The 27,265-nt window shown below is 35.3% G+C and overlaps 1 protein-coding gene across 6 annotated transcripts in view; it reads right to left on the reverse strand.

The window, feature by feature from the left end:
- Positions 1–27,265, reverse strand: part of ttc29 (tetratricopeptide repeat domain 29) — a 91,810-nt gene that overhangs the window by 5,292 nt on the left and 59,253 nt on the right. For 4 of the 6 annotated variants that reach the window (XM_088633143.1, XM_088633145.1, XM_088633146.1 and 1 more), the window contains 3 exons: positions 24,871–24,994; positions 18,274–18,505; positions 1,509–1,545 (listed from right to left, as the gene is read on the reverse strand). In XM_088633143.1, the coding sequence (XP_088489269.1) occupies positions 1,509–1,545; positions 18,274–18,505; positions 24,871–24,994 (393 nt within the window). The remainder of the gene's footprint in view (positions 1–1,508; positions 1,546–18,273; positions 18,506–24,870; positions 24,995–27,265) is intronic. The other 2 variants (XM_088633144.1, XM_088633147.1) reach the window with 2 other exon arrangements.

Consider the following 27,265-nt stretch of genomic DNA (forward strand, 5'->3'; position numbering starts at 1 on the left):
ATGATGTAATTATGTGGAAACATCTTTTTTATTAAACTAAATAAAACTGAGCAAATCCCAATGTATTAAATCTGTCACTGAACTAAACAATTCTGAGTATGTCAAGTCAAATATGGAATCAGGCTCTAATGATTAGGTTGAAATCAAGTGCAATTTATTCAGCACAGCAACTGTTTGAAGACTTAATATGTTTGAATATACTTAGTGAGAAAGATTTAGAGTAACAGAAATTGTGTTTGAATGACTTCAGGAAACCTACCAAGCCGGTAATCGTACGACACATACAGGTATGCTTACTTTATTAATGTTTTTACACCTACAGTTCCTTTGCTTAAATTTGGAAAAAAAAATACACATCTGAAAACATTTAACAGAAAAATAATAAATGAAATATTAACTATTTCATTACACGTAGAGAACAGAAATAAACACTGCTTAATATTAAACTTTGTATTCAATGAACCTGGCAACTGTTAAATGTGAATTTGCTCTTGAATTGGGTATTTCTCCCAAAAAACGGTTACATTTTATTGTTAAAAATCATTACACTTTAAAAAAGTTAAGGTGACATTTATTCTGGGAGACAAACAGTACTTGCCGTAAGTACAAACTGGAAGTCTCAGTACTTAATTATTAATCCTGATAGTGTCTTCAATAATCTAAGGGCCAGACAATTCAAAGAAAGTCTCTGTTTTTGGATGAAATCCATGCTACGTGTATTCCAATAAAACTCGGTTATTATATTTGTAGAGGACGTTGGGATTTTATTTTCCCAGAGTTCTGGTTTTATCTGTTTTCCGATGAATTATTTATATTCTTTGGCTATGTGCCAGATGCAATTACAAGCTATTTTGACACACACAAAGTGTGATTCTGAGGGGCGCTCCTGTAATTTGCTGGATCAGAGCCTAAATAAGCTGGGTATCCTATACAACAAGGGACATTTCAGGTGTACCAATCCTGATGCCAAAGCATGTGTATAGTGGAAGCAACAGGCTTTCCAGAGCGACAGATTTATTTTACTTTAGTCTGCATCAACTTATTACTTTTTATTTTAAAATAAAACTTCCTTGTAACTTAAATTTATTTGAAAAAGGTTTAAATAAAAAATACTAAAAGTGGGTTAAGGTACAAAGACCTAAGCAATTCCCATTGAGAAAGCTTGCATGCTCACACTAAAATTGCCTTAAAAATACTGCCCCTGAAAATACACTGACACATTGGAACACAAGCACCAAACAGTGGAGAACATTACTTAACTACAATGTTAATATCTGCACAGCAGTCTATAAACGTATTATGGAATGATACTATAGAACACCCATCCATTTTCTAACAGCTTCATCCAATACAGGGTCGTGGGGGAGCTGGAGCCTATCCTCACAGCAACAGGCCCGAGACAGGAAACACCCTGGACAGGACGCCAGTCCATTGATTGGCACACACAGACACAAACACAGACATACACTAGCACCTGGGCTGATTTTCCCAGAAGCCAATCAACCTACCAGTATGTCTTCAGACTGTGGAAGGAAACTGGAGCACCTGGAGGTTTCACAGGAACATGGAAAGAAAATACAAACACACATACAGTAAAGCACCCTGGGTCTGGAAGTGAACCCAAGTCCCCAGAGCTGCGAGGCAGCAATGCTAAACACTGCACCACTGCAACTCCCACAATAAAATATTACTTCTTAAAAATATTATATCCAAATACATTTTGTTGTAAAATAACAGCTTAAGAGTTTTTACATTCCTCACATTTTGTATTTGCTTCACATTCTGTTCGAACTGAGATTTGTTGTAATAGAATTAGAAACCAGTAGAGTGGTGTCGAAAATAATCATAATAACAGTGTTTACAGATACGGGGGGAGTGCTCAAATTGGGATAACGTTATTAGTGGAATACCACAGAAATCTGTGTTTGGACCACTGCTTTTCTTAATTTTTATCTGTGATGTATGGTGATATAGCTTCTAGGTTGCAATACCATGCCAGATATGGGGAGTAAGCAAAAAACGATAGAAGCAGCAGATAAAATTCAAAATGATTCAGGTAGAATTCAAGACTAGCAAACCTCTCACGTGGCAGATGATATTTAATTTAGGTAAATGTAGAGTATTACATGCAGATAACAAAGACATATAAAACTATAAATATAAAATGGGAAATTCTAAGCTTTAACAGATCCCCTTATACAAAGGACTTAGTTGTGTATGGTGACACATCATTTAGACATCTTTTAGACAATCTAAAGAAACAATAAAAAGGCAAACAAAATGTAATGTATGATTAAAATCAATGGATTTTAATCAAACAATCAAACAAATCAATGGATAAAATGTTCAAATTGTATGATGTATTAGTGAGATCTCATTTAGGATATTTTGTAGAATTGTGTCCACCTTTATAAGGAACAAATATCACTGTTCTGGAATCAGTACAGAGAGGAACAACCATTCTGGAGCTTAAAGGAAATGTCATACATTAAAAGGCTGAAGGAACCGAACCTTTTAAGTCTTGAACAAAAAAGACAAAGGAAGGGGATGTAATTCAAGTATTTAAAATCCTTAGAAACACTGACAATATCAATCAAGCGGATTTCTTTAGAATGAACAGTGAAACACGAACCACAGGACGCAATTAGATATAATGTGGAAGTAGGTTAATACCGAAAACAGCAGATATTTCATTACTTCATTAATAGAGGGACTGTAAAACTGTTGAAGTCAAGGCATGCCTTACATATTTTAATATTATTTTTAGAAAGCCCTGTCACTACAGCATTATTTTGAAGCCGAGTGTAAAACGTCTTTCCAATTGAATTTCTTTCATACAACTTTTCTGTGGAAAGTAAAAATTAATTTACCATAATTAATAAATGTTCTAAAAAGGGTTTAGTATGAACATTTTTTTCTTCCAGCATGTCTGCTGTGTGTAGAATTGGGCAATGATAACCAAGAAGGATCAGAAGTGAATAAGACTGAATTTAAGATGGGCTGATACTACTGACCTGATTCTGATGGAGCCCGGCTTTTCACTAAACAACAAATCCTCTGAGAAAAGGCTATTCCATCAGTAGTGGGAGGGCCTAGTATGAAATAGCATAATCTCCTGTTCAACACATTGTCAATGTCCAATTGACCTGTTCTGTACAAAATCACTGACGTATTTAAGTGATGAAGTTATACACTGTGAGATGCTGGTATGGTCAGGTGCAGTTATCTTATTGAAAATCAAGGTTTAAATGTATGAGTATGTCATAATCATGTATTCAGTTTAATCAAATTAGAACTAGAAATCATTCCAAAACTAGCAGCAAACACTTTTAAAACACCACGTTTAAATAACTAAAACAAAGAAACAAGCTTTAGTTCAATTAACATCTTCTAAACAATATTACTCAATCCAGGACTAATTTACCTTTTTAAAGGTATACATTGAGATTATAGTCTATTAGCAAAAAAAATAAAATAATGAGAGATATACAAATTTATATTTATATCATGTAGTTTTCATTATTTATAGAATGGGTGCTTTTCATATAATTTAAAAGTAAAATCCTACCACCTGACAGTTACCATAATTAAAACAGAAAATGTTTCCTGGAATTAAGTTCTGTGAATCTACAAGTACCTTTTTATCATTTTAAAATTCAATTAAATTTTCCACATTTGTCTTTGCAAAGGAACTGAATTTCAAAAAACAAGAATTCAATCAAATCAAGCTCATACAAAGGTCTGGTAAGTCTCACCATTTTTTAATTAATATTGTTATTATTATGAAACACCAAATATCTGCCTAGGGACAACTAAGCAGGAAGGCAGACTCAGTTAGCTGTAAATATTCACACTGCATTCTTTTGTATTACAATGGCTTTAGTGTGCTTTCGCTTAATTGTGGTGTCAGAATGTATCACACATTTGAGGAATACTTTTAAGTATATCCTAACCTTTATGGTAACTTAAAGCAAATATAAAAATCAATCAATAAATAATGAGAGTGTTCTATAAAGTGATAATGTTATGCTAATATTGTTGCTGTTTTTAGGTCTTGAAAAGACAAAGCTGGAAACTCAGTTTTGATAAGTGGGTCACAACAATGTGAAGAAAATGATTTGCTCTCTGAAACTTTAGATGTTTTTGTCTTTGCTAGGCCAACACGATTCTTACTTGTTCACAGCAATCAGTGTTTTTATATTAAAAAAATATACAGTTAGATTTATTTTTTTGTTCATAATCGTGGTTACAAACTTTATTATTTCACTTATACTGATAATGTTCCATTTGTAAATCATAATAAATAATAAAAAAATAGTAATTTAATTTGCTTCAAGAAATTAATTTAAGTTTTTAAACGCATGTTTAAGGGTCATAGGCTAAAATAAGAAGCAGAAAGTATTGCTTCATGAAAACAACATGCAAGTAAAATAACCTGACATTGTTATCTTGTCAGTGTTATAGAGAAACACTGTGACACCACAACAGTTTTTTATGTTTTTCATCACAAGGAACTGGATGGTGCAGGAGTGATCTCTTAGCAGGTCTATAAGCACCAAATTAGTTCACTGCTTCTATTTCTCCAATGAACACCTTTCAAGCTCACTTTAAAACTGTGTACTGTTCAAACCATTGGTGACGACAGGCTGCAGCTTATTTTTATCAGAAACAAGCACAAGGCAATGAAATAACAAAAGGTATTCCATGTATACACAAAAAACTTATTTCCTTTCGTTCTAATTCGTGGTACCTGACATGCTGCTACAAATTGAAGTATTTGGAATTGTCTTTCAATCAACATCAATATAAAAATGTAAACATGAGTAAATAAAAAAAATGTACAGTAAATGATAAGGTAAGTTTTTTAATTACTTGAACATGAAAAACTACAACAGTAACCTTTTAAAATTAAGTGATGTATGAAAAACTATTCATGCATATGCATACAGTATGTACATATACATATTGCCAAGTTCTCAGGAATGAATATCATTATACATTTTACTGCACAAAACGGGTGGCATGGGGATTGAAAAAATCCAGTGTGTCGTGAAGTGTGCATGTTGATAAATAGGAATTTACTTTAATTTTGGCTAAATAATGTGGTATACAAAAGTACTTTTAGCTTGGTCTTAGAGCTAAGTACATCCCACTATCCCACTAACAGGAATATATGAAACATGCCAGATCATAGACCATTATTGCTGACACACCATGAGCTGTGCTATCCCAAATGACTTTCAACTGCCATTTACTTTTATTATAAATTCCTAAAAATACATTCCACACTCACCATCCCTCAACACCCTCCACCCTTAGCCTCCTCAGTCCCCTCCAACCTCCTCCTTCATGCTCCACTCTAGCTGAGATATCTCTTGCACCAGTGCTTTATATCCTTCCTTGGTGTAGGACTGTCATTCAATCAACATTGAAACAAAAATGTAAATATGACTAAATAAAAACAAAAACATTCACCTCGTCCAGGCTGCTGCCTCCAATTTCCTTCCCTATATTTCTTCTCTGCTAAACACCTTTCTACATTTGGGCTGTATTAATCCTGTTTTGTACATGTCTACTTTACACTTCTCTTAAAAGCTCCCACCCTTGATTCTTCATCCCATCATCCCATCAGAACTAACCACTAGTTCTACCTAACTAACAGAACCAACTACTGCTCTGTCTCTATTCTTTGGGTCTCCCTGAACGCCTCAAGTACGTAGAGCACTGCCAGCTCTCTGCTTTCCTCTTCCATCACCCCCTGCTGCTTGGCATTCTCCAGTCTGGCTTTACGTGGCCAACCTGACATGCCTTCCTCTGTGTTATTCATTCTCTTCACTCAGCTCATGCCACACTCATCTTCTCTGTCATACCCTTTCTTGAATTCCCGGATTCCTTTGGCACTGTGGATCAATTTATTCTCTTGATAGCACTCACTGACCTAGGTATTTCTAGTACTCCTCACACCTGCCGGGTCTTCTGGTGAGGCTCATTTTCTGTTCTTTACTCTCTCTCCAATTTTGTCCCCCATGGTTCTGTCCTAGGTCCCCTACCTACACATGCTCCTCATGACCTTTCATCTGCTCCAAACTGCTTTTCGTTTTATTTTTATTGTGGATGGTGCTCTAATCATCCTCTGTTTTCCTTTCCCCTATTCTCACTTTTCCACCACCACCCTATCCCCCTTCTCCTTTGCAAAGGACATCCATGTCCCTTTTGATGCTTCTCCCTACTACTGCTAGCACCTTCCTTATCTGGTTTGTTCCTGCTGCCTTGTCTTGATTAAGATTCTCATAATCCACCAACTACAGTATATGTAAAGCCTTTTGAGATCCTTTAGGGTGAAAAGGGCTATAAAATGCAAAAAAAAAAGAACATTCTTATTGACTATTTGACTACTTGTCCTGGCCTTGGTGAATGTAAGTCTATCACTCGAGTACCTCCACTGACTCTCTATCACCTACTGTACTTCCTATTCAAGACCCTAGCTGTAGCTTATTGCTGTCTCAGTCACTATGCTTATCTTCAGTCACTTAACTCTCCCTACATCTAAACGTGCACGACGTATTTGCTTGGTATGCACCTGTAATTTGCTTCCTTCAGTAGCTCTTGTGCTAATGTTTTTAATTCTGAAACTAATAACATAACCATTTAATTGTTATTCTTATTCAGAGCAAACAAGGAATACATACAAACAGGGTCTTTTAGTTTGCATGGATGTGTACTTTACATTACTGTGTCTCTACAGTTTCTGTAGAATGTTTTAATCCTCACAATTCAATTCTGTTTGCATAGCAATTATTGTGCTTGTTGTTTCTTGTGCTGATGCAATGCAAATTTTCTATATTGTACGTCTAGTGAATAATAATAATAGTACTCATCATCATCATCTATAGTTTAGAATTGTGATAAAGTGTTTTAAATTTTGTTAAGAATCATAAATCCTTACTATATATATATACTAATATTTGATATTGTAATGTAGGCATCATTCTGTCACCTCATGCTGTACTGGAGCCATATTAAAAAGCAAATTTCTTCAATCAAACCCTGTTTCCCAGTTGTAATTATTGATAATATTTCTAGAATAAACACATCCCAGCAGTCTTTGGAGGAAAAGGACTACACAAACTTTGTGTGCTGCATACATAATCAATGTTTAAATAAGCACAGCACAGAACCTTCATGTATTATATTATTTGAGCAAGGGTCAAAGCTGCTTGTATTCCTTTGGGTGGGATCTGGGAGTTGCAGGAGATTTTAGCTGAGTATTATCACTACACAGGGGTTTCACAGACTTATGTCTGTTGTTCCCCTTTCATTTACTCTATCAGTGCTGTGGCGTAATATACATAATTTAAATAACCAGGGAATGTCTCTGGGCTCCCAACCACCTGCTGGCTTTTATTAGCTAATTAATGGTGATTTATCTGAGTTACTAATTTGAGTGAAGCTGATTGCCTTCAGGAATTTCTGAACGCTGTAAGAATTCTGATTGTAATTATGCTTATTTGATGGGCAGTCTACTAAAACAAAAAGTTCTGTCTTATTTGCCCACTAGCTACAATTTTTTACTCTTGAAGAAACGACCTTGTGTTGTTTCTTCTCATTAACACACACATCTGTTCTCTTCCATATCCAAAATTTCTTAAAATCTGAATTTGTTTCTGGCTTTCCAGATTGTTTTTTGCACATGTCCTTAGGACAGGAGTTAAAGTATCATTATATAAGAGTTATAGCTTTGAATGAATAGTATGAAATTCAATTTTGAATCTACTGAGTCGGAAAATTAGAACATTACTGCTTGTATTGATAATTGTCTCTGAAGTAAAGATTTTGAGAACCTAATTCAATGTTCTTTAGGACTGGTTTGGTGGTCATTTGGCAAATGTTGTAAAGGCCTAATGATAGTTGAATAAGAAGGCCCTTGGCCCTTATAACCCCAATCTTGTGTGTATCTGTAAATTTAACCAAGACACCATGCATTCAATAGTAGAGATCACTGGTATGTACTTGCACAGAAACATTACAAATTAATAAAATTAACATTTCTGTTATCAGAGAATAAAAGGCTCTTCATAATCTTTCAATCAGAGTCCTAATCTAATTTCACATAGTACAAACCAGTGTGCTACCTGGTTCACTTCTTGAACTGAACTTGAACTGAATAAAAATGTAATAAAGTAATGATAAAAATCATAAAGATCTCATCTTGATTTCAGTTTCCCTGAGAAAGCAATGCTGTAAGACACACTGATGAAGCAAAGAACTAGTATGTACTGTGCATATTCTGTTCAAACAAGATTGTAATATCCTGAGGCAACCTCTATAAGTCCCTTTGTTGTCTCTGAAATCTGATGTAAAATCTGTAGAGATCTGCTTCCAAAGATCTTCCCTCACAAGTTTACAAGATACATTCCTTTTATTGAGGGAGAACCAGGTCTGACAATACGTACAGCCCTGTAGGGCTGGTAGCACTACTGTTTTCACCCTATGTAGTTACGAAATACACAAACGTGCTGTATGTTTAAATTACTAAATGCTAAAAAGTGCGTTTCGAAAGCATATAGCTTGTCCTTTTTTTACATTTGGATAGTTGAAAAGTACAACGATGAATGTGAAATGTTATTGTTACAAATGAGGTGGCTCCATTCCTAGACTTTTGTACTTCCCTGAAGAGACTGCTGGTCATTTTAGCTTTCAAGTATTTTTACGTGCTGGAACTGCAAAATGAAATCTCTATACCTCTCACATAAAACACTACCTACACCTTTATTATCTCCTATTGTCTTCACAGGAGAAATACCATTATAATTAATGCAAAAATATTAATTTACAAGACCTTTCTCAGGATAACTTTCAACTCCATGCTGACTGGCAGTCATGGGAAAAGCTGGGAAAAGTATTGGTTTATCAGTTCAAATGCTGCACATTTCTATATATCTTAAACATGACACATTTATTCAGTCCCTTTCAAAGCAACAGAATCCAGTAGTGTAACTGACAAGATCAGGTTTCCTGAAATTATGAGTAGTCATTCACAACAGCAGCAATGTGAATATGTAACCATGGGGAAATCTACCTTTTCATCTTAGCAGAGGATGGTCCCCAAAAGGGGGGCTAAGGAATAAGATAATACACCTGCACACCTGTTTTACCTCTAGTTTGCCTTGTGTTTAAAAAAGCCAGTCAAACAAGAAATGACTGCCGGCTTATAACCGTTACAAATCTCTCTACCTCAATAGAAATACAATGCAGAACAACAAAAACACCACGTTAAGTCAGATGATTATGTACAGATGCCTAAAGCAATTCTTCTGTCTTCTGAATGAACACTTTCTTTAATACAGACTGAATTTCACACTGCAAGGCGCTTCATTCCTTCAGTAAAGGACAAGCAAAGCAGTGTTTGCACAGCGGGAACTAAACTCACCTTTATGTTATGAGCTTTGAAATAAAAAATTGAAGTCTCCTTAGGATTTCTTTCCCGTGCCTTTGGTTTTTAGATGCATCACAAGCCTCATGTATCTATAAAATGAAACTTTTTGACCATTTAAAGTTGTATCTAGTTACAACACTACAGACATTGTAATGGTTTTAACAAATGTAGCTCCTCATTTCAATCAACAAAATCCCCTTTTAAACAAAATACCTTTGTGAAACATACAATTAAAGACAAACATTTTCATGGATACCTGAAATGTGTGTGTGGACTCTGATTTTCTTTCTTTTTCACTATGGGATATATGTGGATCATAAACCTGCAACTTTTGTGGAGTGTGGAGGTGATTGGTCATCAAACTTTTATGTGGGAAAAAACACCATTCCCTAAACTCGGCCACTGTATTTGCTTAGTGACACTATCTTCGACAATGCTGAGTGGTGTGTATGATGAGAAAATAAAAGGTATTTTGGTATCCTCACTGCTCTCTTTCAAATATCTGAAAACCAAATTAAGAACAGGTATTTGATAATTTAACATAGGGGTCATATAATCCACAAAGAAATTAAGTTAAAATTTGATTTAATTCTGCATAAAATGTTACTCATTGAAAGCTCTTTGTTGCAAAACAAATCACTTACAGTAGTTTATTTACAGAATTATATATAGTGGGGCTAGCCTATTGTTTTCACAAAAAGGCTCGCAATCCATACCACTGATTGTGACTGAACTTTACAAGATCCATTCCTTTTATTGAGGGAGAACCAGGTCTGACAATAAGTACACCTGTAGGGCTGGTAGCACTACTGTTTTCACCCTATGAAGTTATAAATATGTATCTTTTTATCGGGAAAATCTCTGTGACAAGATCACTAATTATGAGCTTAACAGTGTGATGACTATAGTGCTGAAAATAGCGAATAGTTGCTGGCTCTGCCTTCATGCATAGGCAGTTTCAAACTCTGCTGCCCAAGAAGCACTGAATGGTAAGATGTGTATATTAATGTATTAATTTTATATATAATTATATTTTAATATTAAATTTGTATGAATTAAAATGTAGGGCTGTTGTTGACTTTACAAAAGTATGGCACACAAATCCATATAAACAAGTGCATGAGATAACTCTTGGCATTTTCCTTCTGAAAGGTTGCTAACCACTTATCTTATCACATTGAGCCTGTCACTCGGCGAAACCATGCTATCCCTGCAGTGATAAGATTATTATCCACCCTATGTGTGACTCCTCCACCAGCTCTTTTCTGTAGCAGCAGTTGCTGCCATCTCCCAGGATACATTTTCATGTGCATTACCAATTATGCTTAATGGTTCATTAAGACAAATGCACAAGGTCCTCTTGTCCTATTAAGGCGGCTTTGACTTGTAAGACATGAAAATAAATTTATTTGGCATTTTTAGTTTAGCAACATATTGGGAGCAATAGATTACACCCGTGGTGCTTAAACCTCCAGCTCTTTCTGAGCAGGTGAATAGATCTGGGAAATACCTCTTCTCTATGAATATGCAGGTGGTATATAAATTATTCTTAATATTTACAAATGTATTTGTATATGTATTTTATAGTCATAGCCCTGGTTAATTCATTATCATTCTTACTAACAGCATTGTCTGCCTTCCACTTCATGGCTGGTTGGTGCATAATTCCTGTCCTGGTTGAGCCCATGCAGGTCATGGCTCCAAACAAATTTACTTCTGAAACTCACTGGAATAAAATAGGAGGCAATACATCTCAGACTATCTCCAAGTCACCTGCCGCTATTTCATTGAAAAAGTATTACAAACAAAAATAATTTTGTTTTATGGAAATTGCTTTGTGTTGTGGGATTACAATATGTTTATATTACGTGGAGTTATATATATGTGTTATTTTAGTCTGCAACAGAGGATTCATGCTCTTCAATAAATATTCTTTCAGGTTCTATCTGTTACAATCATACTGTAGGTAAACGTACAGTATGCAGTCACTTTGTGAACACAGGTCTGCTTTAAATGCAGATCTTCAAAATGACATACAGCAATGGGTTTACTATTTGTTTTTGGTGGTTCTTTGCAATTTACAAATTACAAACCCTTTAAGGTAGCAAGAGGGCTCGTGAAAGCTGGCAATCAGTACTCAATAAGCAATTTGGGATTTTATTTAATCAGGGCCTTCAATAGTATAATGTACATTAATTTATTTGCCGTTATTGTTGCAATCTCATCTTTGCACAGGCTAGCAATTTACATAATCAAACCCTGTTTCTGTTGAAATTGTTATAGTTCACACAGTAAATATTCTGATGCCAAATTAAAAAAAACCCAAAAACCTGTGTACAAAGGGGTAAAGACAATAAAATCTGTTTGGATGGGTACTGTAGGTGCTAGAGCAAGGCTTGTTCTCTAGAAGCACTGCAGGCTTACTTGGTGTTTACTCTATATGTCTATGGGGAACTGCAAATGTAAACATTATAGTGTTCGTATTCCTAACCTTGGTAATCACAACGCTCAGAAAAAGCAACAAAAAGCATAACTCGTCTGTTTTTGGAAAGGGAGAGGGTGTTTGATGTTTGAATTGGAAATATAAGAGCCATTGTGCCTGAAAAATGCAGTTATCATTTCATTCTTCCTGTCTTTTAATGCTCCAGGGATTCCTGAAACGAATAGGAGCAATAAGTTCACTTTGCAGAATTAATGCAGTAATTCTTTATCATGAGAGCTGAGCATTACCTTGGACTGAGTTTTATGCGAAATGGTTTGAAGCCTAGTTTTTTTTAATGATGGCCCTAATTTGTTAGCTCCCTCTAAATTATTAATCTCTTTTATATTCAAGTAGTTATTACATGTCATAACTGTGTATCTATGGGGTGAAATTTAATAGCATCTGCTGGACCTTAAGAAAGGGGCCGGGTATGAAACACTATTAAAAATTGATAATTAGCTAAATATTTGCCTTGGCACATTTACTGAATTGCATTTCTAATTAGCATGGGAGCTGCAGGACTAGTAACTCAAGAAACTGTTACAATAAGGTTCTTAAGTAATGTATCTGTACAGAGAGTCCTATATTGCCTTGTAACAGCTTAAAAAACAACTGAAGAAAATTGAGTTGTTTCAATAATGTTAGCACTAACACACGATTTTTCAAAATACCCATGTGTTCATTGCTTTCAATGGTTAAAAAAAACAATAAAAAACCTAAAAATATTTCCAACAGTCCAGACCATGCTGTAAAGTGAAAAAGGCTGTAAAATGAGAAAACTCTTAGATGGAAAGGAAGCATGGATGCTTAGCATGGAAATTCAAAAGCTAACAAAGGAATGTAGGTTTTTATATGGCACGTGGAGTAGAATGTCCCAATAAAATACCTTGGCTTCTTCAATCTCTCTTTATGATAACAAAAGGAAAGCTAACAAAAGGAAAGTTACAAGTGTGGTTACATTAGGGCAGGTGGACTAGTGGTGGGGTTACAGAGCAGACTTGCCCCCAAAGAACCCTTAAAGGTGGAAGGTGGCCAATTTTTAGTGGCAGTTTCAGTAAAGTACTGTATTTACACGAGGACTGAATAAGGAGCAAAATGCAAGAGATAGGGAAAAAGGCTCCTTTATGAGAGGCAATTCAGCCACAGTTAGGCAGATTTGTTAAAGTCTTAAGTTGTGATATCTATGACATTATGGTTATAGAAGTAGACATACACATATCAATTTGAAACATGTATAAAATCTCTGGAAATGTGACTGTCACGGTTCCGCGCGGGCTCGTGCCCTCCGCCACCCCGTTCTGTCCCGCAGCACCCGGGGCGAGAACCCGGGTCTCCGGCGTAACGCCCAGGCAGCTGAGGTCCCTGCTACGCGCAGTGAGGGCGATGATGTCACCGTATCTGAACTAGCTCGCTACAGAAGCATACATCCCTCCTTAAAGTGAGAATACCAAATCCAACCTACAGCAACATACAGTACCATGTGCTGCTTAATTGTTGGAAATTATATATATGCCAATTATTGAACTGGTTCTCTTCCTTCGGTTGTATCATGAGGAAATCCAGCACATATAGTACAAGCAGTTCCCTGCAACCATATAGGAACTGAACACAGTACTGTTCTAAGCTGCGCTACCTTATCCTAGGGAAATACATACACTATGGCAGCAAAGATGGATTATGGCATCCTTGAAAAAATGGAGTTTGTCTATATTATCAGATATGGAAGACATGTTAAAGCACTAGTACAGGGCATATAACTGAAGACTAATAAGAAGCTATGAAAACCCAACAAGAAATCAACATTACTCACTTAACCATCCTTAAGGAAAAATTGGTTCTGAGGAAGATAGCCAACCAAGTTCAGGCTGAATAATAACAAGTAGAAAGTAGTCACAGTTAAAAGGGTATAATAATTTACGAATGAGCTATTCAAAGGTGTAGCACTGGGGAAACCAGCTCATGTACCACAAAAAATGACTAATAGTGATGATGTAAAAGCCTACCTCCTAGGTTCTGAGAGGGGATCTGAAAGGTGCAAATGGAAAGAGGACCAATAGGCTGGAATAGTGACTCAGTTTTTTGTATGAGATGCTCAAAACTAATATTAATAAATATTAATTGCTAATTCAAAGTGTCATAATGTCAAGTTTTAATTAAAGCAACAAAATGTGAAAACTATGCAAAAGTCTGAATACTTTTGCAATAGAAATGTATTTAGTTAGGAAATAATATGATACAACTCTGATAACTGTAACATTGATAACTACAACACAAGGATTATTAAAGTTCTGTCCTTTGTTTACATGACCCCAAACATTTCTTTCATTTTTTTTTACTATAACAGGTACTGTAATAAAGCAATAAAGTTGCAGAACTAATTACTACAGTATGATAACTGTTCATTTTACTGTTCCGGCAACTCAATGTGTAGCCATAAAAGAGAGGAAGAAAGTTAATATTTTCCAGCTGATGTATGACTGTGTGTCATGCAGGCTATGACACTCAAAACAAAAACATGGACTGAAAAATGGCAAAGCAAAAATCTAAATGCTTTCTTACAGAGGCATTTGTGAGAGTGTTGTTGACTATACATAACAAAGGAAATGGGTGTAAGTAGACTTGCTTTTCAGAACTGTACCTCATAAATGTTGAAAAGAAAATGAATTAAGTTCAAAGAAGTGTAAAGCACAATAATTAAAGGTTGAAGCACTAGAAATTGAGGCTTGCACATTATTTTTTTCTGCAGGTCATTCAATATCGGCTAAAACAGAAATACTAGGACAAAATAATTAAAGTGCAATTGATATTTATAAATACTATCAGGCTTGGTTTATAAGGAGCAGCATAGTTCCTGGGAACAAAACATGGAAAATGTGACCAAATATATAAACTTAATATTGTCTTGAATGGCCGTTGAATGAAATTTACTTAGAACACAGAATAATCATAAAGAGGTAAAATCACCTCTTTTTGGTGCCCATTGCACATATGAGTAAAGACAAAAATGTTCAAGGGATATTCACAAAATAAATTTGTTATAGAATTACAAATAATTCCTACAGTACCTACCTGAATGCAGGTGGGTATAAATACAAAGCAATACTAAAATAATCTGGGTCTTGTTGTATCACAATGCTTTGGAGATAAATCCATTTTATGACTTCAAAAGGCCATTCTGCAATGCATACAGAGCCATCACATTTAGACTACTACAACAGTAAGTCTTTACCTGTATCTTGAGCTGCATGTGAACATACTGCTTCAGATTTTGAAAAACCCATTGATTTAATACCTTTTTATTCATTTTTAAAATTGCCGCAATACATTTACTTGACTATAGTTTTTCTATGTCGTGGTTTCAATGTTTTATATACATAGAAATTGTATTCTAACCTACTTATTTTTTTAACATCTTTGAACACTTTGAAAGTCTCAAAAGAGACCTAATCTTCCTACTCTAGCTGCTGCATGTTTTGTAAATGCTGGTAATGTGGAGATTCTGAAAATGTTAAAGCTGTTAAGCAAAATGTGAAAATCAGAACAAAGACTTAACAGTTGGGCAACCCACCATTGCAATGTAAGGATCCAAAGTATTAAGCTACTACATTAAATGGACACGATGAAAGAAGGACATTCATCATCATCATCATTACTGTAGAAGCTGTGCTGTGAGAGAGTCCTACAGTTTTACTTCAGACTTGTTAATTAAGGCGCTTTGTTTATTAAGGTGATAGGGGCAGATTTCTGGGATTTTTTATTTGTCTGTAGGAGGTAGGCAACTCACACAATTGTACGTATCTGTATGTACAGGTATGTGTACAGGGTACCCTATGTGTATAGAGTAATCATTGTGTGTTATGTAATATTGTGTTATTGTTATTTATTGTTAATTAATATTTGTCTTTTCTAAGTTTAGGCCCAGTTATTACTCTGTTATCAATATGTTATTACTCTGCTATTCTCTACCACAGAATATAGAACATGTGCCATGTACCGCTTGCTGATCCCATACTTTGGAGACTAAAATTATTGATCTTTATTATTTAGTTGCCAAGTAAAACTTTTATCCGGACATGATTCTAAATTGATTTTGATACTTCATCCATATTTTAGAATTTAACTCCTCCAGGTCTCATATGACTTACAATATTATAAACTCTAAAATGATTATATCTGTATTGACAATTATCATTTATACAGTAGATTGAGAAAACAATTGTATTATTATACAGTATGTCTGCATTTAAAAATCTAGAAAAACATTCAGTACTACTTTTAATGTTAACACAAGCATATTTTTCTAAAAACCTATACCAGTGATAAAAATAGATATTTAGATATCTATAATATATTTTGAGATATCTATAATAGATATGTTTGTTGTACTATTTTTCAATATGTTCAAGTAGGTAGCTGTGTCAGCATGTGTAGGCTGCAAAGGAACAAGTAAAGGTTTATTCCACGCTGAAAAGAGAAGAAAAGAAAAAATAAGAATCGAATAAACCTTTACTTGTTCCTATGTTTCAAAATGCTAGGCAAAGTAAACAAACCGTTTATTGCTCAAACAACAAAGACCAGAAAGATACTGTATGTATATAAAAATTCTGAAAATGAATGTCTTGTATTTTGTGGCTGTATTTAATTCTCTAAAATCCCAAATCATTGCTGTGTAACTTATACTATTAATTGATCAGTAGAGAAAAATATATAATTTTTCAATATATTTAGAGAGAGAAATGTCTTACTTTATACCAATGGACATGAACATGTAATTTCAATTGTATGCTTTAAATAAGAAACAGGAAGAAATTCTTTCAAACATGTGCAAAAACATTTGTACTACATTAAACATTTGATGCAACAAGTTCTTAATATGTGGTATCTTAAAACAACTTTTCTTTACTCAGGCTTTATTTTCTCCCCAAATTCAATTACTAAATTCTTGAACTGTAAGGTATTAATTTAAAAGCACTGAGGCAGCCAGTAGGAGTGTATTGATTGGAGTATAATGTCATGTGCAAAGGCGAGAGCAAGATGAGAAGTGTTTTCTGTTTAATGGCCTGAAATAAAATAGGTGGGAATGGCCTCTAATTAGCCAACAATTGCTGGATAACCCAGTTTCCCTCCTATGATAGCCCCCCCATTGGTCACCAGCTGGCAGTTTGTCTTGTGTTTGCAAATCACTGCTGACTGTAGTGAGTGCCTCCTTAAAAAAAAGAAAAAAAAAGAAAAAAGAACTAAAAAAAATAGGGCTCCAAGGGTCTCAGCTGCTGGGGTACAGCTTGCTGCTTGCAATGAGTAGCAACTGTCAGTTTATTTTATCTCAGGCTTTTCATCATTCTGCAAAAACTGGTTGGTAGAAGCCACCTGAGAGTCCCAAGGATTCATAGGCTACAAGTCATTAGCTAGGACTACTCAATGATTCAGGGGCAGAAACTCTGCTGAATATTGCTTTAGATAAAGTACATCTTAACTCTTGATTCTCTGATAGGTAGAATCATTTCTTGCAGATGCCAGTTCTAATAACTCGATACTCTGCTCTCGTGTTTGAAAAAGGACAAGGCTACAGCACCTATGAACTGCTGAATAACAGCAGACGAAATAGCACTGACTTCTGCATATAAGTATACCTAAGGCACTGTTGACTTGAAAGTACCTTAGTATTACTCTCTCAAACCATAGAAAATTCTGGGCTTGTTAACTATTGGATTGGATTGATGATCAATCTAAGGCAGACCTTAAGGAAATTAACACGATTTGTATTGAATGATTTCCAGTTGATGGCACATTCAAAGGGACATGACAAAACCAGATAGGAGATACGTGAATAAGTGGACTATGCCAACAATGTTACATTTTTACTTGATTTATGTTAAAAACAAATAAACAGCCACCTATAGTATACTCTATGGATATGTGAGTTGCAAATATTTTTATACTTTTGGAATAAAGCACTGAAACCTTTAACAAGCAATCATGTGGTATAAGAATTCCTGTTGATTGCTGTGTAAAATACACTTATATTTTTCATATATACTGTAGATATATTTTTTTGTTTTTTATTAAATAGATCAGACTTGTATTTGCATATATTATACATAAGAAAAATAAAAGTTAGACGATAAATGATTAAATTATAGTATTATATTAGGGCTATTAATAAAGAAGGATATCTACATTATGCACTATTATGGGTTCTTTGAGAAATCTAATATCAATGTATCATCTTCCTTTGCTATAAAGTAATCTGCCATTATGTAGCATCATCATAATATCTAACACACAATACAACGGGAAAAAAAAAGCTTGCCCATTAGGAGGCCAGCACTAATGTGTTTCGTGACCAATGACTTACACACTGTACTTGGATCGCTGAACATGTCATTTCGACTATCCTTCCATGCCAGCAGCTCCTCTGTGTTGACAAGTCCAGTTGCTTCCATATGACTGCTAAACGCTGTCATCATCTTGCGGGCTTTGGCAGCACCAAGGTACACCTGTGTTTTCTGTAGCAGTGGCAGATCTCTTAAGTTCCTGGTGATCTCATAAGCCTTCGCGAAATACTCACAGCCCTTGTCATATTGACCCTATTAAAACAGATCAGAGTGGAGAAAGAAAGATACTGAGAAGGGGCTATTTTAGAATGATAAGGGGGGCACTTAGCATCCAGTAGCATATTTGGATTGTGCAATAGGAGCCCTCACTGCAAGTGGATGTTTTTATAATGCAAATGCACGTGGGTAATTCAAGGGTTACACTTCAGATGCTGTTAGATTGCTTATGAAACAAGAATAGGACAGTAACCTTATAACTTGTGTGCCGGGAATTCCTTAAAATATGAAACAAAGAGGTATTGGGGGACTTTGAAATTTTGTCTTTGAGTGTACTGTGTGTATTACACTAAGTCAACAGTGGAACGTGAGGTTATAAAGATATATGTACCCCTCCTCTTTCCCTCTGCCTCTTGTTTCTGTTCAATCTAATACCAGAGGTAGCAGGGTGACACTAACATTATGTTTTGTTAAAATATCTCATCAAAAGAGAACAAAAGGTCATGCAATCTCCAGAGTTATCAGGTATATGTTTGCCTTTCATTCTCAAAACACAAAGGCAAACCCTGGTTTTATTCAAATATCAGGAGCTGAAACAATACTGTGTTTATCTATTTTTTATATTTTATTTTTTATAATAGTTTGAAATATTATTATTTACCACAAGCTGATAACAAAACAAGTGGATAAAAAAGATAACTTTAGGATATTAATGTGATGATTTCTTTGAAGCCAGCATTTACCTAATAAATCATAAACTGATGGGAAAAACATTTGCTTCTTCCTACAGCTGAAAACTAAAATGGGAAGAAACAGGCAAAAACACCATTTTAAAAAGCAATCAAAATTAATTTTTATAAAACAGATTTTTCTTTGCCATAGTACCCTTGCCTTGAAATTTTCATGACAATTTGTTTGTAAAATGACATCTGAACACAGATAAATATTTTTTCTTTCTTACAATAAGTTAAAGTGTCTCTAAAGTAGGAGTAATGAAAGGCTTCATCACAGCTTCCACTGTATAAATTCCTCCCCTTGGTAGCTTGTAGGCATGTACCTATTTAGCCAGTTATAATTCAGCTGTACAGTATGTTGTGCAACACAGTTATGTACAACTCAACTTGCTGTATGTTCTGCAGGTCTAGATCATGTCAGTCTCAAGGGTAAGTTGTACAATTTTTCTGATGGGCCTAGGGGCTTGGTTTAGGAGGCCTGCTAGGAAAAAGTCTTATTTTCTTAGGTTTTATTATGCATCTGTTTGGATCTCTGCTGGGAAAAGAAGTAACACACTCGATGTCTGAAAGCTTGTAGTACAGATCCATTTTCATTATAGTAAACTCTCAACATAGAAACAATACAACAAATTAAATAGGAATGACAAATGATTTTTACATTGTTGTGCACAGTCTAATAAGCCTGTGAAAATGCAAAATATACATTTATCAAACAAAATCTTACTAAATGATTCCAAAAGCACAGCTTTCTGGTGGCTTTATATCCTCACTATATGACATCTTATTTAAAGTAAGATTCATGCACACTGAGAAATTAACACTTATAGACATCTAATCATGGTGATTCCTACCCTTAAGTTATTGTCATTGCTAATTAAATTAATTGTTCATGTACTAATTCAATTATATGGAAAAAGTAACTGTATTTAGAAGTTACAACATTAGAAATGATTACTTTTTTAATTAATCAGAGACTTCATGTAATTCATAGGAAAACAAGCATATGGAACATTTTGTAGGGTTTAAGCATTTATCTGCTTAAAATATGCCCTTATAAAGGACATAATCCATCCATTGTCAGCCTCAGAACACATGACTACCCACCCTCTGGATGGGATACAAGTCCATCACAGGACAACAAGATGTCTATAGGAGGGTGGAAGCAATCAAAGAACATGGTAAATAGACCAGAATCAAACCCAAGACCATAGAGCTATGAAGAAGCCATATTAACTGCTTTGCCAGTGTGTCATCATCTTAAATTAAAATTTTGAAGCAAAATTTATGAACAGTATTGTAGCGCTCTTGGGTTCACGTGGGTATGCGCCCTCACCGCTGCCGCCTCAGGTCGGCCCCCTACCACTGGGGACTCGAACCCGGGCCTCCGGCGTCACTAAGCAGGCCCCAGCCAGCTAAGCTCCAGCTGGCTAAGCTAAGCACAGAAATCTCCCGTCAGCCCGGTGGCTGCGGTCCCAGCTATTCGCTGGGAAAGGTGGTGACGTCACCATGCTGGTAAGCCGGCTCGAACAACCTGCAATGTCCGCCATATGGGTTACAGTATATTGTCTATCTTTAAAATCTTTAAACATATAACTATTATATTTTATTTTTTTACAATGGAAAGAAAATCTTCTGTAAAGGCAATCCAAGTTAAATCCATTTAAATCCAATACCCAAATAGTCATGTGAAGGCCAAAGATGATGAAGGGACACTCAATTCAGTTACACATTTTAGAAATACATTCTGAAACATGGTAAAATGTTAAGTTACGTACTCTGTTGTTCTTTACATTTTGTGATTTTCTATACAGCTACTGTATGTAGGAATAATTGTGAACTCTATTACATTGTTAAATGTTAGTTCACATGTACGTATTTCTCTGCTGCTCAAGTGCTGTTAAAGGAGATAATAAGGTAAACCCAAGGTAAGATAAGACTTTATTGATCCCAAAGGAAAATTGAGGTGTTACAGCAGCCCAGCCCAAGAAAAGCAAGACAGACATCAGAATAGGCTAAAATTAAAATAACTACAGCATTAGAGTAATTAAATAAGTATATAGAATACAAAATAAAATAAATAGTTAGCAAAATAGGTGTGTGCAAAATATGCTAAAGGTCACTGTAAAACAATAAAAGATGTGCAAAATGTGCATAAACTGTATAAATACTGTAGATACAGATCGAAAATATTAAAGTATAAACAGTAAATTAATGCAGTGTCTAAAAAGTAAACGAGTGCAACATGCTGTCCATAGATGAGCAGATGAAGGGCTAACAGGCCTAGCCTAGGGCAGTGTTAAACACCCTGACAGCCTGCAAAAACATTCCCTTGAACACCATAGCTGGAGCAGTCTGTTACTAAAAGAGCTCCGCTGTCTAATAACAGTCCCGTGTAGCGGATGAGAGGCGTTGTTCATGATAGCTGTGAGCTTGGCCAGCATTCTCCTCTCAGCCACCACATCCAGCCTCAAGCCAGACTTCTTGATGAGTATATTGAGCCTATTCACATCTCTTGCCATGATGCTGCTGCCCCAGCACACAACAGCGCAGAAGATGGTCACTGCCACCACCGATTCATAAAAAATTCGTAGCAGTGTTCCACATACACAAGGACCTGAGCCTCCTAAGAATATAGAGTCGGCTCTGACCTTTCTTGTACAGGGTGTCAGTATTAACAATCCATTCCAACCTATCATCTAGGTGTATCCCTAGGTACTTGTAGGACTGCACTATCAACTGTATGTCCTCACCCTGGGTGGAAACAGGAGTCAACAGAGACTTATTCCTCCAAAAGTCCATGACCATTTCTTTAGTCTTGCAGATGTTGAGTTGGAGATGGTTAAGATGACACCAGTCCACAAAGCTGATACTCAGGCTCCTATATTCCTCCTCCCTGCCCTCACTAATACACCCCACAATTGCAGAGTCATCCAAATATTTCTGCAGATTACATGCATCAGAGTTGTACTTGAAGTCAGAGGTGTAAAAGGTAAACAGGAATGGCGCAAGGACAGTCCCCTGTGGAGCCACAATACTGCTAACAACCTGTTCGGACACACAGCTCTGTAGCCGTGTCAGCCCTATTAGAGACATTTCTTTAAATGCTGGCATAAAAACAGAAGCATTTGTAGAAGAAATTCTACATTAGTTTGGTTGCCTCAAAATCATGCTGTTCATGTTTATTTTTTAATATTTGATTAGGTCTTGTTTTATCATTTAGGGTGAATGCTAGGTTCAGGTTTGTTTGTGGCAGACAGATTCGGCCAAGTTGGTAACACTGGGGGGGACAGTATTATATACTGTATGACTTAAATACTGTAGGTTAACAAATTAGAAACTATCCTTTCCAAAGTGCTCCAGAGGGGCTTAACTGGGGCAGTGTGGTGGCTCTGTGGCTAAGGTTCTGCGCCTGTGGGTGGAAGGTTGCCAGTTCGTATCCCGCGGCCGGCAGAGGAATCCTACTCCATTGGGCCCCTGAGCAAGGCCCTTAACCCCAACTGCTCCAGGGGGCTGAACCTGCGCCCTGACCCCAAGCTTCTTTCCCTGTCTGTGTGTCTGTGTATGTCATGTGGAGCAATTTGGAGTATGCAAAAAGACAAATTCCTAATACAAGAAATTGTATATGGCCAATAAAGTAATCTTATCTAACTGGTAATGACACTAATTCATAATTAAAACAGATTAAGTTGTACAGTCCAGGCAAAAATTATCAGGGGTCCCACAGTAAGAGAAAAAATAGGTGCTGACTTTTTTAGGATGAAACGGTACAGGGTGCACATGAGAACAGGATTGGGAAAGAAAAAGAGCTTCATTCTTGGGACAAGCAAGAATGGGATACATGCATATAGGATGCCAAAATGCAGGAACTATATGCATAATATCAGCAATAAATGCCCAGGCTGCAAATATTGGTTTTCTTTCCAGCCAATCAGGAGTTGGTATCGTAATTTTTTAACCAATTAGAACAAGATACAAAATATATTATGATACAAGAAAACAAAAAGCACTTAAGCAATAAAATACAATCATGTGTTTGGCTGTATTTGAAAGGGTAATAGTCTTATTTTAGAACACAATTGTGGAAGTGACCAGAGATTGTTTGGAAAAACTTATGTTAATGAAAAGTGACTGTAACTTATGCATTGCTGTAGGGTAAAAGCAATGCTTTGCAGATATTAAGGTGACATTTTGTAAATGCAAAGGAGATGAAAATGCTGCATGCAAACCTTTACTTATATTTAAAACCAAAACAGGGGCGAGAGGCCTTAAGAGGCACTAAAAGCTGTACACCCTCAGGCAGAAAAATACAAACTCAAATCACATAATTTTCTTAGGAATCAAAGTTTGGCCATATACGTCAAACTGACCCTTGCTAACTCTGAACTCGAGACTGCTGTCAAATGGCAAGGGTTCTGGAGCTTGACCCAACATTTTATTGACATTGGGTCAAATCACTGGAGAGCGGCTGCCAGGGAAAGTATCCCGTGCTTAAGGACAGTGCAAAACAAATGAGAAAGTTTAGGATTTAGTTTTGGTTTTGGAGTTTTTTCTTTGCCCCAGTACAGCACTTATTTATTTACCCTATGGTTGCGTTTTATGTTTGTTTCACTTAGAATTATCTATAAATGTTCATATATACAACATCCTGCTCCAGGTTGTATCACAAATAGATTGCTGAAAATATACACTGTGCTATCACAAACTATCAAGCTCTGTTCCAGACATAGTTGGCTGACGTCTGATCTATGTTATTGGTTTACTGCAAACAGGAGATCCTATGTGGTGGTGCATAATAAGCTCTGTACCTTTTGTTTGTTTGATTTGTTAAATGAGCCAGGATATCTTTAGTTTGCAGTGTAGCGACGGGCCTTTGGGTTCATACCAGTACCAGCAACAAATACTTTGTTTTTCCAATATAGCTTGTTCTCCTATGAGGCTGCTTGAAGCCATTTGAGATATTTTCAAATTGTTTAACAACAAGAGAACTGCTTACGTCCGTTGACAATAGTTCTTGCTTTCTCATATTCTTTGTGTATTAACAGTAAAAATAGCAAATGTAGAAAGGTTCTGAATTGCAAGGCACTATTTCTATTTTATATTGCAAAATTAAAAAATATATATATATTCCGCACAATGCTGAGCTTGTTAAATGACAATAGACAAGTATGAGTAGACAAGGACATAGCTACACCACACTGGTATATAGTTCACAATAAAGAAAAAATAATTTTTAAACTTGTTTTAAATATAAAGCCCTTTGTATACTGAGTATGTTCATTGTACACCAAATGTCTTAACTTATACAGTATACTAATGCGTTACGTCATTCTATGTAATTGACTATACAATTGAGTTATATTAATATCAAAATATAGTCTGAAAATGAGATACACCAGAATGAAAAACACCTATATAAATATGCTGAAATAAATAAAATTATTCTTTTTTTCCAAGGAATTATTATTAAAAAAATATGATTTTCAAGGAGTTGTGTGCTTCACAGGAACTGCCCATGGTACCTGTAGATTAAATTTTAATGTATTTCACAAATATAATATCATTTTGAATTTCAAGAATTGTAAAAACAACATGTAATGATATATGGATTTCTTCAAGAACATTGTATATTGTATACTTATTTTAATGACATTAGACACAAGCACTTACTCTGGAATTGAAAATGACTCCCAGGCACATACAAGCTTCTTCTAAACTTCGACTCTGGTCACTTCCCTGTGACACCTCAACAAACTTCTCCAGGTATTCAACAGACTCTGCAACTTTTCCTTCACTAAAATATCAAATAGCAGAAATACAATTAATTTACACCATTTGAACACTTTAGAAATTATGTTAGCTTGAGAAGTTAATTTGCCAATATTAATTTAGTTTCTCAAGCTAAAGCTTGTCTGTCACTCTACAGTATTGCATGTAGATGCAGTAACTGTAGATCTTTCAAACTTTTGTGGATGGCAGGAATATTGTACTGTATACACAACCAGCACCAGGTCACACATGGTTAGATCAGCAACAGAGATTTCTAATTCTGCTTTTTATACAGTATATACAGTACAAATAATTATTTTTTACATATTACTTTGACTAAATACTGCATATGCAAAACATAATTAGAAATCTCTTCAAATCATTATGTATTTTAGCAGTGAGATTCAGAATAATGTATTTATATGTCTTAACGTACAGTTATTTCACTTACAATGAACCCTGCTAGATTTGAAAAACGGCTGAAGTGTATTTCCTATAAAATCTTTCCATTTGTCTGGTACCTTTTATTTTGTAGTTCATGTTTAGTATGGAATTGGTGACAGAATAAACAAACAAGCAAAAAAGATCTAAAAACTTTACCTTCAATAAAAGAAGAAAGTAGTTGAAAGGTGAAAGGAATGTAATAACAATTTACTGGAATAATAAAAACATATTACTGGCTTTCATATCCCTAATAGTTTAACAACTTTTATTGCAGATCTTTGAAGAGAGTAAAATTACCTTTTTAGCAGTTTTAAAATAGACACAAACTATTTAACCTTTGTATAGAAAAATGTAATATAAAGATACATACAGCATTCAATGATTTTGATAATTATATAGTCCACATAAAATAAGGATTGCCTGATTTTACTGCTTTTGAAGGCAAACAAGTCTTCATTTTTCTTATTTCCACCATTCAATTCAAATCCTAAAATACATTTAAAAGCCCACACCTTGATATACATGTAACATAAACAAAGAATGCAATTAGGAAGTTACTAATTAAATAAAATAAAAGCATTTGACTTCCTAACATTTAGATGGATAAATATCACCCTTTCGTATAGTTGGGATATGAATTAAAATATCTTGTGAGAAAACAGAATCCCTGGGTCCAGAGATTGAGACTGAGATAGTGCAGACTATTTGTGTATCAAGGTGTTTCCAATTTCCAACTGGGAAAACAGGACTGTTAACACCCACCTCCCTTGACAACTGTCCAATTATGTATATCACACTTGGCCTACTGTTTGCACTAGAAGTAATCAATAAAGGATGTGGTTGAGTGAACATAGATTTTGGTTGAACCAATGCATGAAAACTTAATCATTTGCTCAGAGTGGAAAAATCAAATAGAGCAGGGATGAAACAGCCACTCAGGGGTTTGACGATTGTGCCACCAAGTTTGTGGGCCTGAGCTGTTAGCAATAAAGCGAATGGGATCAGTGACAGGTGGAAATCTAAAAGGCTGCTTCTATTTCATGAATTAATGTAAACACTACCCATGTAATTATTTCTGTGGTCATTTTTGGAAATTTCATATAAGACCCGCAGGTCCAATTTAATGAAAATCCTCAGCTTACTGGGGCGTTTAATTGTATATAAGGGAAATCTAAGTGTGAAGAGATGAAAAAAATTGAAAGCATAACCTAACAAGTGGAAAATGTTATTCAGCTAAAACATAGCATTTCTGTTTAGATATTGCCTCTTGTTGATACTTTCTGGAAAACCTAAATATAAATAAGACAATTGTGGAGGCATATCTTTTTAATTTCAAGCCAGTATGAAAAGGTCCATTCTGCATAAACTAGAGATAATACCAAGCCAACCAACCCAGAGCAATAAAAGGAATAACAGTTTTATTTTTCACTAAAGGTGACTCCATTCCAGGGTAATTATTGTTGGCTATCACATCAAGCAAAATTTGCAAGTACTGTAATTGTATGTACTACTGAATTACTTTATATGAATAATACTTTCAGTATGCTCAGGGTTACAGAAACTATATTGTGGGCATAATATAGACTTATATTCTACATGGCATCATTTTACTTGCCAGTCCTACAGTAGTTGGAATCTACTTTAGAAGGCGGTACACTGATGATTTTATTCTACTAGTTGTCTTTGGGATTACACATGTTACTGTATGTTATATTCCCTATTACCTTTGCATTTTTGCATATATTAACTGCAGGTAGTAATTTCTATTATTTTTCTAGGTGGTCATTATTTATTAATTTATGTTACAGTACCTGGATTTGTATTAATGGTCCTAACTCTGTCAATTGGAGAA

This window comes from Lepisosteus platostomus, chromosome 1, assembly GCF_059453375.1.
Source record: "Lepisosteus platostomus isolate fLepPlt1 chromosome 1, fLepPlt1.hap1, whole genome shotgun sequence".
In the NCBI taxonomy this organism is placed as follows: Eukaryota; Metazoa; Chordata; class Actinopteri; order Semionotiformes; family Lepisosteidae; genus Lepisosteus; species Lepisosteus platostomus.